The 18,626-nt window shown below is 46.5% G+C and overlaps 2 protein-coding genes across 3 annotated transcripts; both read right to left on the bottom strand.

Annotated features, from left to right (window-relative positions):
* Positions 1–41: 41 nt before the first annotated feature.
* LOC124464774 (leucine-rich repeat-containing protein 43-like) lies at positions 42–4,804 on the bottom strand. Its single transcript, XM_047016606.1, has 12 exons — positions 4,714–4,804; positions 4,229–4,434; positions 3,752–3,862; positions 3,365–3,504; positions 2,497–2,735; positions 2,056–2,225; positions 1,796–1,931; positions 1,517–1,656; positions 1,351–1,428; positions 844–1,071; positions 297–384; positions 42–205 (listed from the first exon to the last, which is right to left on the bottom strand). The coding sequence occupies exons 1-12, from the start codon at positions 4,802–4,804 to the stop codon at positions 42–44; spliced, it is 1,791 nt and encodes a 596-aa protein (XP_046872562.1).
* A 2,216-nt stretch (positions 4,805–7,020) lies between these two features.
* LOC124464874 (MLX interacting protein) lies at positions 7,021–18,620 on the bottom strand. Of its 2 annotated transcripts, none has more exons than XM_047016773.1 (17): positions 17,972–18,620; positions 16,323–16,429; positions 16,083–16,168; positions 15,780–15,869; positions 15,515–15,550; positions 14,777–15,017; positions 14,445–14,534; positions 14,167–14,255; positions 13,074–13,860; positions 12,463–12,569; positions 12,263–12,362; positions 11,923–12,035; positions 11,451–11,558; positions 11,234–11,361; positions 10,623–10,746; positions 10,118–10,247; positions 7,021–9,030 (listed from the first exon to the last, which is right to left on the bottom strand). In XM_047016773.1, exons 1-17 carry the CDS (start codon positions 18,286–18,288, stop codon positions 8,909–8,911), a joined length of 2,775 nt encoding a protein of 924 aa, XP_046872729.1. In that variant the 5' UTR covers positions 18,289–18,620; the 3' UTR covers positions 7,021–8,908. The 2 variants fall into 2 exon arrangements, with proteins under 2 accessions (XP_046872729.1, XP_046872728.1); XM_047016772.1 differs by having other exon boundaries at positions 15,515–15,556.
* Positions 18,621–18,626: the final 6 nt, after the last annotated feature.

The raw sequence follows: 18,626 nt of genomic DNA on the forward strand, positions 1-18,626 counted from the left end.
GACTGTTTATTTCCCCCTGTACCTTTTTAGTTTTTCTGGTTTCAGCCTGTGAGGACTAGGTTGTGTAGTGGCTGTTGGGCGTCTGAAGTGGACAGCCATTTCTCCAGCTGCACCGTGAACTCCACAGACATGGGCTCAGGCTGGTTGGAAACAGCGTCTTCTGCGTGCACGTCCATCTCACTTTCCTTACGTCCTTTCCCCTTACCTACCGAACGGCAGTTATGACTGTTTAACCGTTAGCCTCACGTGCTACCGACACTACTGGGAGTTATGTTGGGTTACGCGTGACCTCTGACCTTTAGGGGCTGTAGCGCTCTTCTGGTCTGCGGCCTTTCCTTTCTTCTCCTCCTTCTTCTTCTCGTCTTTGGTTTTCTTACTCGACTCCTGGTGAGAAACGTACAGCACTGCTTCACGTTCTGCTGCTGTGGGCTGTACATGCTAAATGTTCCAAGTTTCAGGTTAATTTGCTCATTTGTAAACTACAAGTACAGCTATATTGGAATTATAGATCCTGGCTCCTCTCTATAGTTTTCTAGTGGTCTGTACTGATCCTATGAATAAAATAAACCCCTAATCCCATGCCAGCTCAACATTCTTAGCAACATTTCATAAAGTAAATCAGAATCAGAAAGGGATTTATTCACCATGAAAGTTTGCACAGACAAGGAATTTGCTTTGGCAGGAGGGTGCATACAATAAACATATAGGAATCTTAAATTTAGATATATGGTCTAACTATACTAAGGATACATAAACTAGTATAAATAAAGATGGACTACCTATGCCTAGATATAACTACAACGTTTTACGTTTCGAGGGTGCGCCGCAGGAGCGTAGATCTACCTTCTCTCTTGAAGCCGTGGTCCTCACCCCGTGTTCTGTTTGCTGCACCCCCAGGTCACACAGGACCGTGACCCTGTGACCCCCCATGGAGAGGTCCTGGAGGGGTACGTGGACCGAGCCCAGAGCCCTCCGGATCGGAGCGTCTGGGATCAGGTCCGCCGTCGACTCCTTCTTCTTCTTGTCTTTCGATTTTGGCACGGAGCCGGTTTTGCTTACGGGGCCTACACACTGTGAAAGAAACAAAAACAGGCCGATCCGTCACACACTTTTTTTACACACATTTTGAAATCTTTCGAACTTTTTTTCGAATATATATTTTCATTCGTAGAAAAAAGTGTGAAACTTCTTGTCACTAATATTTTTCAACCTTTAGATTAAAAAATATTTTATTAGAAAATATTTATTGTAACCTTTAAAAAGTCTCTATAAATATCTCTGTATTTAGATGTTTACATAATATATTTAGACTGAAATATACAAGAGTAACACATGATTGAGTAATCTCACATCTTTGCCCCCTTTCTTGTCTGGGTTGGGTTTGGGTCCTGGGATAAGGTTTAGGTCTGGGGCAGGCCAAGATAGGACCTGGAAAAAATAAAATTAAATCACAACCGGACTTCCTGTTAGTCTTTCTGCTTCTTTCTCCACACAGCAGCTCTGGTTCAGCTCTAACCTTCTCCTCCTCGACGGTCAGAGACAGGCCTCCAAGGAGGAAGCTCTTTAGCAGGCCCAGGTCGGCAACACCGTGGACGCCAGTGTGGCAGAAGTCCATGGTCTCTGCCCACACCAGCTTCGGTGTGCTGTGTTTTACCACTGGTGGAAAATAAACAAACATGGAGTAGAGTTAGAAAGGTGAGAATGGAAACATACACAAACGATTACACACAAACACTCACAAAATAATAGAAATGTGAATCGTTAATCAGAGAGACACCGATTAGAAGTGGATTACCACTGTGGGAACGACGGTGAGGATTCCCCGCGCTTCCTGTGGTGCTGATGACATGATCTGGCTTCGGAGCATCTGGTCTCTCCTCTGCAGAGCCTGGTGCTGCGTCCGCTAGCGAAGCACCCTCCACGCTCACCTGCTGCCCCACACCGTGAACGCCACACAACCACCCGCCACAATCACATCACCTCAAGGACAAATCCTGCTGAGAATGTCGCCGTTGAGGAGGACCACGTGTAAATAAATAAACTTGGAAGGGTTACCTGGACGTCAGCAGCGGAGGGCTGTCGGTTGAGAAACTCGTAGTTGACAGAGTAGGTGTAAGTGACGACAGGAAACTCGGGCGCGTTGTCACACTGACCAATCAGTGGATCAGGAACACCCCTCATTTTACCCACAGTTACCATGACAACCGCCTGGTCCAATATCATGTCTGCAAACAGAGCAAGGCCACGACCAGGACATGTTCTTACTCCAGAACAGCCCACCTCAGCAAAACGTCACCAGGCAAAAAAGCAACGGTAATCTTTATCAAAGATGCAGATGGCGCTACTAGCTGCTGTGTGTTTAAACGTTCAAAAGTCAAGTGGTGTCAAGTGGTGATATGAGGTGTTATCATGTTCGAACAAATCTTCAAAAGTCAAGTGGTGTATTGGACGATAATGAACCAGCTCTGCCTGTTCCCTGCCAGTCTGACCTCTGACCTCTCATGTTTGCCAGGCCTCTGAAGCGATGACGATCGTCAGGCGTGACCCTGGCAGCGTCCAGGTACAGCAGCCGGGGAAGGCTGTCCAAGGTGAACCCTGGGAAGGAGGGGGTCAGGGTGAGGGGGTTTCCCTGCAGGACCAGGGTCCTCAGGCAGGGCAGGGTGGCCAGGGCCTCCACCATGATACGATGTCCCTGGAAGTCAGACCAGCTGAGGTCCAGAGAGACCAGCTGTGGCCTGAGGCGGGGGGGAGAGGAGATGGGGGGGGGGGTATGGGGGAGAGGAGATGGGGGGGGGGTATGGGGGAGAGGAGATGGGGGGGGGGGGTATGGGGGAGAGGAGATGGGGGGGGGTGGACAGAGAGTCTAGGCTGAGCACCACACTGACGAGAGACAGAGTCATTCTAGACATTGAGTTTGTTGCGATGGAGGATGTTCCTTCATCAACCATCTGTTGGTTTTTAGGACTTGTAATGTACTTATTATTATCTGCACAGGCCTGTCCCTGTTTGGTTTTTAGCCTGGAGAAAAGTTTGATACAAACAAAAACCTTACATCGTGCAGATTACTACTAAACTGTGACACACCACGTTAAACTGCTCAAGAGAGCCACAGGTGCATCTCTACATCTGCTTGTCCCTGAAAACATTTACATTTAGTCATTTAGCAGTCGCTCTTATCCAGAGTACAGGGACATTCTCCCCGAGGCAAGTAGGGTGAAGTGCCTTGCCCAAGGACACATCATTTTGCACGGCTGGGAATCAAACCGGCAACCTTCTGATTAATAGCCCGACTCCCTAACTGCTCAGCCATCTGAACCCAACGGAATGCGCTTCGCTTCCCCCAGCCTGTGACACGAGCACTGACCAGAACGCCCCGGTGAGGAGCTGGACGTCTGCAGGGGAGCCCAGCCGGTTGGCGCCCAGACCCAGGTGCTGCAAGCTGGGCCGCGGATGGCAGCTTAGCCCCTTCAGGTCAGACACCTGGTTGGAATACAGCTCCAACACCTACCAAACAAACACACAATGCCTTCAAGGAAAGACTAAAGTTTTTTTGGCTGGCACGTAACAATGATGTTGGAACACAATGGAGGTGATTTTGATCGGAATTTAACTCTGAAACTTTCCAAATCACAGACTGAGGTTTTTGGTCGATTCTGTTAAGAGTCAGTGATTCCACAAGATAAGCTTCTGATTATTGCGAATATAGCTCCACCTCTGGTGTAAGCAGTGTGTCTGACTCAGAGTGACTCACTCTGAGGGCGGAGGGAAGACTGCCGCTATGCAGATCAGAGATACTGTTAGCACTCAGCACCAGCTCTCTCAAACTGGAGAACCGTAAAAGGTCTTCGTCGACCACGGACACCTGGTCCACACAAACAAAGTTGCATAAAAAAACATACAAACCATACAAACACAAGTGTCTGTATGGTTACAAATAGAATATATACGTTAATAACAAACTGTACTTTACATAGTTAGATTGGAATCATTCTATCTCTTTGCGATTGACTTCAATCGCAGTCAATTACGATTCACTGTTCCCACACTCTGACCACTGAAATACTTTTTTTTAACTCCTCGATCTTCTGCTGTACTTTCTAGAAAACACTGTTTGGACGTCAATTTGGATGAAAAAATCCACTGAGTCAATGAAATGTCATGTAACCCAAGGCTGGGGGAGACACACAGATTGGGGAGTCCCCGATCCAGGCCTACTACTTTTACTCACACCTTTATCCACGATCCTCAGGGTGATGAAGTGTGTGTGGACGGTGTCATCAGGACGACCTTCAGGCCCTCCCACACACAGCTCCCTCAGGGTGGACACCTGGGGGCTCCAGGACCCCTCCTGTCGCCATGGAGACATGGGACAGGTCAGGAGGTCCCGGAGGCTTTCCTTCTCCTCCTTCTCTGCACCGTCTCTCCCTTCGTCCTCTTCCGCATATCCCCAGTTCCTCTCCTCGTGTTTGTTACCGGTGGATTTAGTCTGAACACAAGAAGCAGCTTACGTTCAAAAAGGGACATCTTGACAGTTTGAATTCCATTTACTTAACAATAACTGCCAATGACTGAATGGATAACTTGTAAAGGTAAAGCTAGCATGCTGGAAAAGTCTATGGATTGATGGTAGCATTCTCCATCAGGTGGACCAGTGGTAGTTTTGTTACATTATACATATAAATCTGTGTTATACATGTACAATAGTTTGTGAACTCACCCAGGTACCACACCCACATGGGAAGTCTTTCAGACAGAGGCTGCGAATCTGTTTGTCCAACACGGATGACAGGGTCACAGTGGCCATGGACAGGATCAGGGCTGGAGGAACTCTACAGGCCTAACTGGCTCGTCTGTTCCGTGGCTTGTTTACAATCGAGGGGTTGTTAGACGTTGCTTGGCGACCGTTGGTAGAACCACTGGTCTACATTACACGACTACAGAGCTTCAATAAAACACGAGGGAATGTATTCTACGTTATTTATTCAGTGTCAACCTTACAACTATCTAATCAAATAAAGTCAATAAAATAATGTCATGATATCTTTGCTTCTTAAAAAAAAAATATTGGCAACATATGTTGTTTAGCATTGTTTTTAGATGTGTTATACTGTTGAAATAGTTACACATAAGTTTGTAGAGTTCTAATTAACCCCTGCTTTGGACTGTCCATGTGTTTTGTGAAGGAACCCCATTACTCACCCTGGTCAGTCCAATAAGCAGGGGAAAAAACACTAATTATTCAATGACTAATTTCTTTATTTTTGTAATGACAATTATGACCAATTCTGATGAAAAATGAAAAACTGTGGCAATGTTATTATGTCACCTTTACATTGTGACCTTATCCGATCCATAGCTCATGCAAACATCTCTTGTAGTCAGAAAAATTGGTTATGAACAAAAGTTTATGTGGAATGATGTTTCGATTTGCTGTATTCAACATAATCAACATCTTCTTTGTAGAAATAATTCTGTATTTATGTTGTTTTATGTTATTGTCTGAAGTAGAAAAACCCAAATACAGTTCACCTTTCTATCGTGATTACATTATCCTGTCAACAGTGGCTCTCATAACTTCTGTTAATCAAAGCCTGACATCTTGATAATGACACTATCAAATTAAAATGTATTTACATCCCTTTTTACAAGCAATGTCACAGAGGGCTTTACATACGCCCATAAAACTGCCCCTTAACCAACCTAAACCCTCAGGGAAAACAAGGAAAAAGAGAAAAAATTGAAGAAACCTTGGGAGGAGAAATTCAGTGAGGGATGTAAATGTACTATTTTAAGCGTTCATCTCTTGAAATGACAGTTTACTTTCCAGTCAACTAGATTTCATCATCCATTAGACGCATTTAGGAATTTACTGATTATTATCTTACAGGCTTCATAAATATGCACCAAAGAGAGGTTGAGATTAGAACGCATCAAGCTGATCAGTTGAATCTTTTGAAATGAAGCTCATCGGTAAGCATAGTAGTACTCTGTGTGTGATCTGTTAGACAAAAATGCCTAAGTGTGTCTTTATCCAGATCTTTTACATTTCAACTCGTCTTTTTTATGTGTATATCTTGCCAGATAATATATAAATGCCTTTTTTGTTTTACCTTTGTTTGATACGTTAATTTGATAATGATCTTGTGTGCTCCCACAGCAGTGATTATGCTACCCTTGTTCATCGCACAAGTTAAAGGTGCTCCGCTTGAAACCCCAACTCATACCCTGATTGAACGTGTTAACGGAATACTAAAACACTTTGTAAGTAACACATTTTTTTTATCATTATTTCTGTCAGTTTAGGGTAAACATTCCTAACTGGAATCTTAATGGGAGAGGGTTTTGCTACAACGGATTGCTGTCACTCACTAAAACAAAATATGGTCCAACAGGAAATAATTGACCTTTTTTCTGTCTTTTCCCTTTCCACCAGAGGAACATCATGGAGGGGGCTCCTTCTCTGATCCCTGAGTTTGACTATCTGAAGATGCTTGAACCTGGTCAAAACGAAACGTTCACCTGTCATCATCTTTCCAATTTCAGCTGTTACATGACAAAAGTGGTAGAGCTGGAGAGCCTAGAAGGCATGTTGCCGGATGACTTCATGGAAATAAATCAAGAGATTAGAGACATGATCGAAATGGAGGAATTAAGATGCCACAACAACCAACAAGAAACATGCCAACTTCCATTTAATGACAACCCTACTGAAGCCTTAATATTTATTCAAAATCTCCTCAAGGGCCTTGTCAAATGTCTGGAAAAAATATTTGAAATGTACTAGACAGCTTTATTTTATTTTTTATTTATTTTCAATCCATTTTAATTTAAGTATTTATAAAACAGATTATGTATCTATTTATTGGTGAAATATTCTATTTTTAATTATTTATAAACATTTGTTAAATTAAACATAAAAATATCTCAATGTATTGGTGATCACGCTTCTGTTTAATGGGAAAGTCAAAACAAATGCAAAAGAAGGTTTAATTGTTCAATTGACTTAGTGGGGATCAGTGATAAATGTAGGAAAATATTTTATTTTTTAGAGCAGTATGACAGTATTTACAACTCTTAAGGCAAGACTCAAACAAGGTCATGATTTGAACAACTGCAGAATTAATGAATTCATTCAGAATTCACCTGCAGGAGACATTTCAGACTTCAGGTCCCTAAGAACATTAAAGAACAGTTTGATTTCTTCATTGGAAAAAATGAGCTAGATCCAAAACAATATGTAATAAATGAATATTTTCTTTTACCAAATCGTTGCCCTCTAGACCTAACAGTTCAATTTTCCACCTCCTCAAAAAAACAAAAAGAAAATCATGATTCTTGACAGAAAATAACGTGGGCAATATTATGGCTGGTTGTCTTGTTTTGTCCAAGTAATGATCGTGTACTCTGCAACAGGAATTACACAAGTCAATCTGCACATCCCAAAAGAATGTGACCACATCTGCACATCACATGTAGAGAACCTCCAGAAACTAAGACTCCTAACCACTAAAGCAAAACATTCAAACCAAAACAGACAAAACTATCCGATTTACGGTGCTTGTTTCATTCAAAGTAAACTAACGTTTTGTGCAGAAAATAAATAAATACTGCAAAACAAAGGTAACGAGCTCTTGTGTTCCATGAATAACCACTAAGGGGTGTTGAACAAAAAACACCGAAAGATGCCAGAAGATGTCTGACATTATCCCCGTACTGAAAAACGAAGTAATAAATAAGATGCCATTTGCTCACAGAACGTTACATGAAGTTAGATTTGATTATGAAAAAATAAGAAAGAAAAACACGTATAGGCATTGTACGTGACATGTTCACTGCTGTGTTTTGTGAAGACATCCTGATTTATTTTGTTCGTTTTGGTTATAGTTATATTGATGCTCACCAGTGCATCCCTGAGTGAACAAATACAATTTCTTTCAAAAAAATATATCGAAAAGTAACAAAGCACCTGTACATTCAGCGAAGCTCCATTGACGCTTGTTTTGTATGGTTATATTTCCACTGCCACATCACTGACAGGTAGAGAAGTTTGTATTTTATCAGTCCAGTCTGGCAGACCATCCTGTCAAGGCGTGGTGTCTCTCCGATTGACCCCTGAAGAGTTCAGTAGCGCTGGAACAGCCCAGCACATGAAAAGACGCAAGAGTAGCTTCAACGTTCCACGCACGCTGCCTCCATCTGGCTGGAACACTTCGGGAACAGGGTTTTACAGCACCAGGACTGGCACACGTGCATGTGGTTGAGCTCCACAATGCGACGAACACAAGAGAAAAACACTTTACAATAATCCTTCAAGCTCGGAAACGTTTTTCACTCGGTTTCACGGTAAGATCCGCGTCTCCCGTGCACGTCGTTCGTCAACAAAAAGTAAACTTATTCTTTTGTTTTCCCTTTTTAAGATAGCTTTTCTTTCTTTCTTTAAACTATTTCTACCTCACATAAAACAAACCATAAAAACATCACGGTAAGAATCTAATTTGAACTAAAAACCCTGAACAGCTGACTGTGATTGGCATCATACGTCACTCGGTTGCCCCTGACAGCAGAGGATGCTTTTGCAGAGATTCAAACCTTTTTCTGCATGCACATTTCACATATTCTTTGAAAATATGACTTTGACATTTTCAAAGATTAACGTTATTGACACCCTAGCCAATGTGAAGGAATAAAATCCTTCAGTGAGAATAAGGCAGAAATCTTGTGCTTTTTTCTGTGTGCGATGAAAATCTAGACTGAGAGGAAGACTGGAGTAATCTCTTTGGAACTTTACTCCAAAGGCCAGCTGGTGAGGTCTTATTTTTCGACGTTTTTTCAAAGTGTTTTTTTGAAGGGTCGATTTGGACGTGAAGTGAGAGTAATTTGTGATGAGCTCGCCCGCTTGACTAAGCAGCTAGGAGTCTCCAGAACTGTTGTGGGAGTTTGCAACAGCTTGTCTGGCTTCCTCGGGTAGCAAGGCCGGGTCGGTGAGGATGGAGGTACTGGTGCTAAGCTGCCTGAGGGTCCCGAGCACCGCTGTAAAACCAAACAAAGAAACAGTAAGACATGAACCGTTACTTCACGCCGTCCATACCCACTAGCATACTAGCTAACTCGACTTGCATAACTTCCTGTTCACTTATCAGTGTTTGTCAATCCTGGTCCTCAGGGACCCCCCCCGGTCCTGCATGTTTTAGATGTTTTCCTGCTCCAACACACCCGATTCAAATGAATGGATTGTTATCTAGCACTTTAGAAGCCTGGTAAAGAATATGCATTTGAATCAGGTGTGTTGGAGCCAAGAAACATCTCAAACATGCAGGACAGGTGTCCCCGAGGACCAGGGTTGAGAACCACTGTACTAAATAATTAAACAAGGGTTAGGAGTTCCTGATTGAGAAGCTGGAGTGTAATGCAAGCTCAGGGTCCTTGGTGACAGGAAGCTTAAGGACTGGCAGACTTGGCATTTTACCCTCACAAGGGAGGACGGGCACGCATTTACAAAGCATTTATGAGAATCAAAATAAGAGCAGAACTGCATATACGGCAAGAAAGTGCAGACACCTTGATATTTAATTTATAGCCAATGCCAGTATTTCTTCTTTATACTTTATAACCCAATTATTTTGAGAGGGGGCACAGCATTCCATTTGCCCCCCCCCCCCCCCCCCCCCCCCCCCCCCCCCCCCCCCCCAATGGAATGCTGTGCCCCCTCAAAAAATAAGTTCCCGTCAATGCACCCCACTGGATCCAGCCCTGGCGATAAGACATGTGACTTTTCCACCCCTCCCCCTGTCATCACATCCTCTGACCGGCGAGACGCAAGCACAGGAAGAGACAACACGATAACAAAAGGAGGAAGAAGTGACTTTCAGCGATCTAAAGATACTGGAGAACCCAAGATTCGTTATGGAACCATGATTCAACTTTCTCTAGCGTGAAATAAATCCCCAATGCCTCTGGGGTTCAAATAAACGGGTTGTCAGGAAACTCAGCAGAAGTCTGATAACGATCATTCTTTTGACTCGGGTGTGTTGAAGCAGGGAAACATCTCAATCAAGCAGGGCAGTGGGTCCAGAGGACCAGGGTGGAGAGAGGCTGTGTTAGCGTGACTGCTACTCACTGGGCCTCAGCACGGGTAGAGAGCAGTGTCGTTCCAGCCACTGTAGGGTGCTCTCACATAGCTCCCCCTTGCTGGTGATGGAGACCGAGCCGTTGAACGACTCAAACAGGGGCTTGATGATGATGCTGAACTGTGACAAGTGGGTCAAAGGTCAAATTCATGAAGTGGAGGTTAAACAGATGCAATCTGATGATCAGCTCAAGTCCTCAGAGCCCTACATAGCGTAGATACCCTTTGATGACTGGTTTGGAATTTTATGTTTTTTTCCCCTGTGCCTAAAGTTGTCTTTTAACTCAAACAGCATGAAACTGTTTTGGCATGGGGCATCTAATCATACAATCAGAATTTAGTAGAAACTTGCATCAGTACACATTAACGTTTTGACTTTAAGAAGCTTGTTTGCGACTGTAATATAGGCCCCTGGGCCCCTGTGTGCTTACCAGGTTAAAATAAAGATTTAAGGAAAACACAAAACTCAACAAAGTAGTTTTTTTTTTAAGGATACAATCCAGAACTTCCAGTTCTGAAGCGTGCGACTCTTCACATACTCGTCAAACTTCTCCCTCATGTGGTCGAAGCGGTGTCGTGTTATGGGCACTCCTGTAGCGGGCAACTGCTCCTGGCACGTGCTGCGAGACACGTGATTGGATGATGGAGAGAGGGGGTGGGGGTGAGGGAGAGAGAAAGGAGAGGCCAAGATTTAGACAGACATAAACGTTACCAGATCTGCCTTAGCTCTCTATACACGTCTCTCCTCTCTGTCTCCCCCTCAGATCTCTCCTCTCTGTCTCCCCCTCAGGTCTCTCTTCTCTGTCTCCCCCTCAGGTCTCCCCCTCAGGTCTCTCCTCTCTGTCTCCCCCTCAGGTCTCTCCTCTCTGTCTCCCCCTCAGGTCTCTCCTCTCTGTCTCCCCCTCAGGTCTCTCTTCTCTGTCTCCCCCTCAGGTCTCCCCCTCAGGTCTCTCCCTCAGGTCTCTCCCTCAGGTCTCTCCTCTCTGTCTCCCCCTCAGGTCTCTCCTCTCTTGTCTCCCCCTCAGGTCTCTCCTCTCTGTCTCCCCCTCAGGTCTCCACTAACAGGAGACACAGGTGTCCTTCATACAGTGACAGTCGTGTTTCTACTTTATGGAAGCATTGAGTTCCTCGATCTCCTCGCGGAGCCTCTTGGTCTCTTCCTGCAGGTGTTGTCTGTCCTGCTGTAGCTTTCCCACATACTCCACAGTCTTCTGCAGCGTGGCTGCGTTGCTGATCTGGAGACACGACACAGAGGAGAGAGGGTCACCGCTGTCCCCTGCACCTTCACAACGACGAGGATCGAGGAACAGAGGTCTGGGTTTACGTTTGACTGGGACTTGAGGGAGGGAACCATGTTGCAGAGCGTCTTGAAGCCAATGTTGATGTTGAAGCGTCTCTTCTGCTCAGTGGAGATGTGGGTCCCTCGGCGACTCTGGGGCAGAAGGTGGGAAGGATGACGAGGACGAAGTGCCGAAACGTTTTTCAGGGCGAGCGCAGACACACCCAAGCAGGCATTGCTGACCCTTGTTCTTTTGTGTTCAAACTTACATACGTTTTTGGGGGGATATAGACCCTGTTTTGCTTAAATACAGCTTTGACATTGGCTGACTGTTGACCATTTATCATACTGAATTGGAACTGAATTTATTATTAATATGTAAACAAATTATTCATAAATCATTTTTCATAATATTCAATCTGTTCTAAGTATTATCCCTCCATTAAGAATGTGACTGCTAGATAGACAGACTGTTACACATGCATACTGACACACACACACACACACACACACCCACCTGGTTGGACTCGTTCTTGGAGAGAGCTGCCGTGCTGCTGAGGGGGGACTGGGGGCTGGGGGCCTGCTCCGAGCCACAGGGGGAGCCCTGGCCCGAGCCCAGCCCGTCCAGTGCTGAAACACACCACACGTCAAAGTACCACACTAGACTCTGTTGTTACTTTGAAAGGCTAGAGAGAGAGAGAGAGAGGAGAGAGAGAGAGGAGAGAGGAGAAAGAGAACGGGACAGAGAGAGAAGGAGAGAAAGAGAGAGAGGAAAAAGAGAGAGAGAAGAGAGAGAGACAGAGAAAGAAAGAGAGAGACGGAGAGAAGGACAGAGAGAGAGGGAAAGATCATCTCACCAGCTCCTGAGGGCGCTGTAGTCTTGTGCCTGGTCTCCTCTTTAGGCACGATGAGCTGCTGAGCCTTGTGAGTTTGGGGCAGGATGTGGAACCCTTGAGACTGACAGAGAGAGAGACCAGGACACACAGTGTTACCATCGAGCTCTCCTACTGGGCTCAGGGCCCCAACCACAGGAGAGTTAGGCCAGGTGGGCTCCTACCGGTGCCAGGCTGGGCGGGCCGGCCAGGACCATGTTGGAGGGCACCGCATCTGGCTTCAGGGGGCTCTGGGTGACCAGCACTGCTCCAGTGTGCCCTGGGAAAGGAGCTGATGGGCAGGGGGGACAGGGGACAGGGGGCAGGGAGGACAGGGGGGCAGGGAGGACAGGGGGGACCAGGGAGGACAGGGGGACAGGGGGGCAGGGAGGACAGGGGGGCAGGGGGGACAGGGGGCAGGGAGGACAGGGGGGCAGGGGGGACAGGGGGGCAGGGAGGACAGGGGGACAGGGAGGACAGGGGGGACAGGGAGGACAGGGGGGACAGGGAGGACAGGGAGGACAGGGGGGACAGGGGGGACAGGGGGGCAGGGAGGACAGGGGGGCAGGGAGGACAGGGGGGCAGGGAGGACAGGGAGGACAGGGGGGCAGGGAGGACAGGGAGGGGTGCTGGGTTACATGAGGCTGGTAGAGCTAACAAGAACATTACTTCTGCGCACGTGAGTATTTCCTTATTAAATAACTCAAGTTCTCAGTCAGCAGTCGTAGCAGCCCTTGAGAGGAATTGAAGACAGGTATCGGCGCCACCGTGTGGAGAGAGGTGAAAGTGGACTAACCTGTCAGGATGAGGTGTGAGGAGGAGGGGAGAGGATTGGCCGGAACGATCCTCTGTACGTGGCGTGTTTTTTTGCTGGAGTTGGAGGGGTGGATTGGTTTGGGCAGGGCAAAAGTCTGGGGGTGCTGGCGGAGCGGGGGCGGCGAGGGACCCTGGGGCTGGAGGGGAGGAGCGTGGCTGGAGGGGGAGCAGAAGTCTGGGGCGTGGCTGAAGGACGGGGCGGAGTCTCTGGGCGGGACACTGAAGGAGGGGGCGGAGTCTCTGGGCGGGACACTGAAGGAGGGGGCGGAGTCTCTGGGCGGGACACTGAAGGAGGAGGTGGAATCTCTGGGCGGGACACTGAAGGAGGGAGCGGAGTCTCTAGGCTGGACACAGAAGGAGGGGGCGGAATCTCTGGGCGGGTCACTGAAGGAGAGGGCGGAGTCTCTGGGCGGGACACTGAAGGAGGGGGCGGAGTCTCTGGGCGAGACACTGGGGGAGGGGGAGGCTGTGTGTGTGATGACCGTCTGGGACGGGGTCTCTTCCAGACGGCTGGCCGGGGGCAGGGGGGGACGGGGGGCGGTCTGGTTGAGAGGGGAGACCGCTGGAGCCCTGGGGCCTATGGGACCTGGGAACAGGGGCAGGTAATCGTGCATGTAGGCAGGGCATCCAGAAGTCCCGCTGGCCTGAACAGGCATGCTGGAGGTGAGGGGCAGGGGGGAGGGGAGGGACAGGGGGGAGGAGAGGGACAGGGGGTCTGGGGGGGGGCCCAGATCAGTCGACAGGTGCATGGAGGGGAGGAGCTGAGCCTGAAGTCATGAGAAGAGACACACACAGATTAGCTAGAGGACGAGAAGCAGTGTGGCACCACCTACTTGATCTGTGGTCAGAAGGCCTCACTGCCACTGAGCTATACCTGTTCCTCTAGACAGTGTTAGGGCTGTGTGTGTTAAGGGTGTGCGTGTGTGTGTGTGTTAAGGGTGTGCATGTGTGTGTGTGTTAAGGGTTTGTGTGTGTGTGTTAAGGGTGTGCGTGTGTGTGTGTGTGTTAAGGGTGTGTGTTAAGGGTGTGCGTGTGTGTGTGTGTGTGTTAAGGTTGTGAGGCATGGGGTTTACCTGTGTCTGACAGCTGCTACTGGGGACAGCAGAGACAGACTGAGCAGTGAGGGAAGCGGAGTATAACACAGGCTGGCGGTGAAATAAGTCTGGAAGAAAGTCGCGGGGTTAGTCACCGATTAGTAAAAACACACGCTACCGTGGCAACCGTCACACGTGCTACTGGCTGCATTAAGAGCAGCAGAGTGACAACGACACAGTGCTCCAGGGTCCTGGTGAAACAAACGTGGGGGGAGGTGTTATGTTGCTGTGTCCCCCTGTGGGCCCCCTGCGGTTACCCTGGAGCGGCTCGAAGGAGTCCATGAAGTCCAGGTTGGGCTGTAAGGGGATGAGTCCTGGCTGGATCATGTCTGCGTTTCCTGCATGGGCTGAGGACAACAGAGGACCCATGTCAGAGTGACAACAGACCAGGGAGTGTCTATAGACGGGAGAATGATACAAGTGTTCATTTCGTGTATTCATTTGGGAGATGGTTTTATCCAAACTGATGGGGTGGATGGATCATTACCAGGCTTCTGCAGAGCTAGATAAGGACCCGTTTATTTGAGCCAGGTGTATTGGTGTGTCTTAGTGATCTAAGAGGCTGAGCTTGATGACGCGCCCTCCTCACCGATCTCCCTGGGGTTGGGCCAGCCTATGGGCTGGTGCGAGGCCAGCGTTGAGAAGAGTGTGTCTGAGAACTCAGACATCAGTACGTCCATGTCGAACAGGGAGTCCATCTCCATGGGGATGGGAGAGTCGCGGCCCCTGCGAGCGATGCGACGCCCCGCCAGCTCCTCGTCCTGCCAAAAGGAGACACGGAGGGTGTCTGGAAAGACTTCCCCAAACAGGGAAAACTGCTCCTCCGGACCCTTGGAGGGTTAGAAATGCAACACAAGCCTGCCAGTCAGTATCGAGAGCATGCAAGATTCACACACTAATTCAGCAGATGAAATCTGGTTGTTAAAAATAAAATAAAAAATTGTTAAAAGAACACATCCAAATCTCTGTATCAGCTATTCATCCCCATTGTTATGATCAAAAATATTTTGCTTGGTTAAGTTAGTCTGTGCAACAAGACACATGCCTCCAAACATATCTTGCAGATTTGATCAGCAAGATGCTACCGCACATAAGTCAAAACACCCAGAATAGACACCCAGAGCAGACCAAAACTAATACTGTTCACCACATTCAGGCATGAATAAGCCTAGTAAACACTAAACACGTTTTCAATGAAGATCATCATAGAATTTCTCTCTTACTTTAGGACTAGGCCTAATCCATGTCTGGGAAACTGTACCCGTATGTCCATAAGATGCATGTATGCTAATGGAAACTAAGAATATTCAGATATTGTAGTATATACCTTGAGAAGGCTTGACAGATCATCATCTTTGTGCTTCTGTAACTGTGACAAACCGCAAATCAATGTTTTTACATGTGAGAATTAAGCACAGCAAACGACTGTACTCAATTGGATAATCAAGCCAATTATCTTATTAGCTATATTACATTAAAGTCTGAAATGAATGCTTAATAAAACAAATTAAACAAGTCATGTGAGTGGTGCATTATGAAATTAAAAAAAAAGACGTCAAAAAATACAGCATCACAATCTGATTCTAAGATACCCTCTTTTTGAAGTAAGTCCTCCATTTGTGATACTCTCTGATGACTATTTCAATTCTTCTCTTCCAGTACTTCCCCTCCGTGGCTATCGCCTGTGGAGAGTAGAGGGAAGGGACAGCCGGGTAACGCAACAACAAGAGTGAGAGAGAGAGAGAGAGAGAGAGAGAGAGAACAAGAGAGAACAAGAGAGAGAACAAGAGAGAGAACAAGAGAGAGGTAATCAGCAATAAGGCTTCTCTTGAAAGGAAGCTCGAACATTATCCATGGGATGAAGAGAAGTGGATGACGGCCCGGTCTGATGTTACCTCGGCTGGGCGGTTATCCTCCATGTCTATGTTCCCATCTAAAGGAGTCACAAAATGGCACACTGGGTTTTCCCTTTTTTCCACATCTGTAAGATCGGGGGGGAAAATAATTGAGAGTTGCAGTTAGGAGACAGGAACCTCCCTCTGTTCCAACCTTGCTCAAAGTCACATGCATGTCCATCTTCCTTCAGGTACGCTTTCAATGTTTAGAGAAACACCGGATGTGTACGAAACTCTTACATTGCATATACCAGGCCCTCCAAATAGCGTTGTTGAGTCGGATTTTGTCCCTCCATAGCAACTTTAGCCCTTTGAAGTTCTTCCATTTAGGGGACACTAACTTGCCACTGAAAAGGAGAGGAAGCATCAGGAATTATGAACATAATATTAATGTATTTACTTATTTGGGGGGGGGGGGGTTACAGTGCTAGTTGTGTTGTGAGCAGCGTTTGAGTTCTGCACTGCTAGAAATGTTGGAACCAGCAGACGTTGTGTTCATTCACCTATCGGTACACTAAACCGGTCGGTAGTGTGTGCAAATATTTTTGATTGCCTCCATGGTAATGAAGCCAGGGACGCCGTATAGAGGGGGAAATTTAGGACAATTCCAAGGGCCCCTGAATGACAGGGGCCCCAAAAAATTTAAAAACTAATAGAGGCCCAAAATTCCTGGGGGCGCCACTGAATGTAGCCATACTGTGTAGCTGTAAGCCTGTGGAATCGCCCACTCCTCACCAGATTTTATTTGTCTTTTTTTTCGTGGTACTATACGTTGTATATGAAGGCTGATGTGATGAGTCTGAGGTTGATGAGGTTACTATAAAAACAAACGATTCGATTGATATCTCAGGTCTGAAAAGGAAATCGGAAAATACTGAGCACCCACGTGTGCCGGACTGCCAGGCTACATTCAGTTAAAATTAAACATTGCAGTTGGTGCTAAGTGGAGCGTTTGTCATAGTGTGATTGGTTTTGTCGCTGTCAGTCCCCTACTCCATATCCTATCCACCAATCACAGCGTGCGCCCGTGAGCACCCTCGGAGGAAAACATAAATCGGCGCCTATGGCTGGATGATAGACTGACGTCACTGATGGTGCATTAAAGGACTTTCCAGACGGAACCCCAACACTGAACAGACAAGTCCATAGGGAGCAGTTGGAAGATTAACGCTTCCTAGATCAAAACAAAGGAAAAGCAAGATACCACAGACAATCTGCTCATACCAATCAACCAGTTTTTTAAGTTGCACTGAAATGATCAGTAAATCGTTGCACACATTTTTTTTCCATTTATGTTTTTCATTCTCACACAAACAACAACCTGGGTACTTAAGTTAGGGCCTTTGAGCAATGTGCAAAAGCCTTTTATGCCCTAATAATAGCCCTTTCCCTGTTGCGCACACACAATGTAAGATTGAGTTTCTCCTAGCAGCTGTCTTAATTCCCCCCCACAACATTGCACAAGACTTGCACAAGTAAAATACGGAAAAGGGGGGGTCGTGTTAGTGATGGTCTTTTTAGTGGGGGTCTTTATAATGGATCGTCTCCGGCATTCCCTGAGTATTGAGCAAGATGCCTGAAACTTGAGACTCGTGACTGCAAGCTGCACCCATATCCAATCATAGAGTGTAGCGAGCTATCATATCACTTTCACTATCCTAAACTCGGAGGAACCGTTGAATAAAGTCGTGATTAAGATGATCACGGTGAATTATGCATAATATAAAATGCAAGTTGCTCAACATTAGCTAGAGCATTTTATATGATTGGTAGCAGAAACTTCATGGTAACGAGCTAACAATAAGCTAGACCTAGCCAGGTCGTCCAACTCATTGAAAGTTAGGTACGTAGTCGTAGAGGTATACAAGCTAATTTTAGAAAAAAAATACCTGTATGCAAGTGTCATGCACTCGAACAGTTTAGTCAACGACGCATCTATTGATAGATGTGATGTACTTGTCTTCCCAAAGTGATAAGTTTGACAGGTCTGCTTGTTCACTGTGTCAAAGTCGTAGCCCTTTTTTGGTGGATGTTCAATGTGTGGTGAAGACACCATGAAGTGACCACTGTGGATGATCTGTGATTCACGTCCATCGGACTTCTTAAATCCCAATTGGGATTCCTCTGCGTCCGAGTCATCGTCTTGTTCCTGCTTGATACTCGCCGGGGTACGGCGATATTGTCGTCGTGGTTCTCTGTTAGCCATTACTGCTAGCTAGCTAATTAAGTAACCAAAACAGTTGTCTCCAGCGCAGCAGCTAACGATAGCAACGTAGCTATCTAGCCTATCTATCAGTGGTACAAGTATTTGGAATAACACAAATACTACCAGCAAATAAACTACCAAGTTAGCTGGTTAACTAATGCATCGAGTTCTCAAACTACTCATGCTTGTTATTCGTTATCTGGCTTTGTAGTTGATAAGCTTGCTAAACTTGTTTTGCTAACTAGCAGGCTTGCTAGCTAGCTGACTACCAGCTGACGAAAGTGTTCGCTAAGGAGTTGATTCTACGGTAAGACCTGCTACTCTGCAGTTGCTCCGTC

This window comes from Hypomesus transpacificus, unplaced genomic scaffold, assembly GCF_021917145.1.
Source record: "Hypomesus transpacificus isolate Combined female unplaced genomic scaffold, fHypTra1 scaffold_42, whole genome shotgun sequence".
Classification (NCBI taxonomy): domain Eukaryota; kingdom Metazoa; phylum Chordata; class Actinopteri; order Osmeriformes; family Osmeridae; genus Hypomesus; species Hypomesus transpacificus.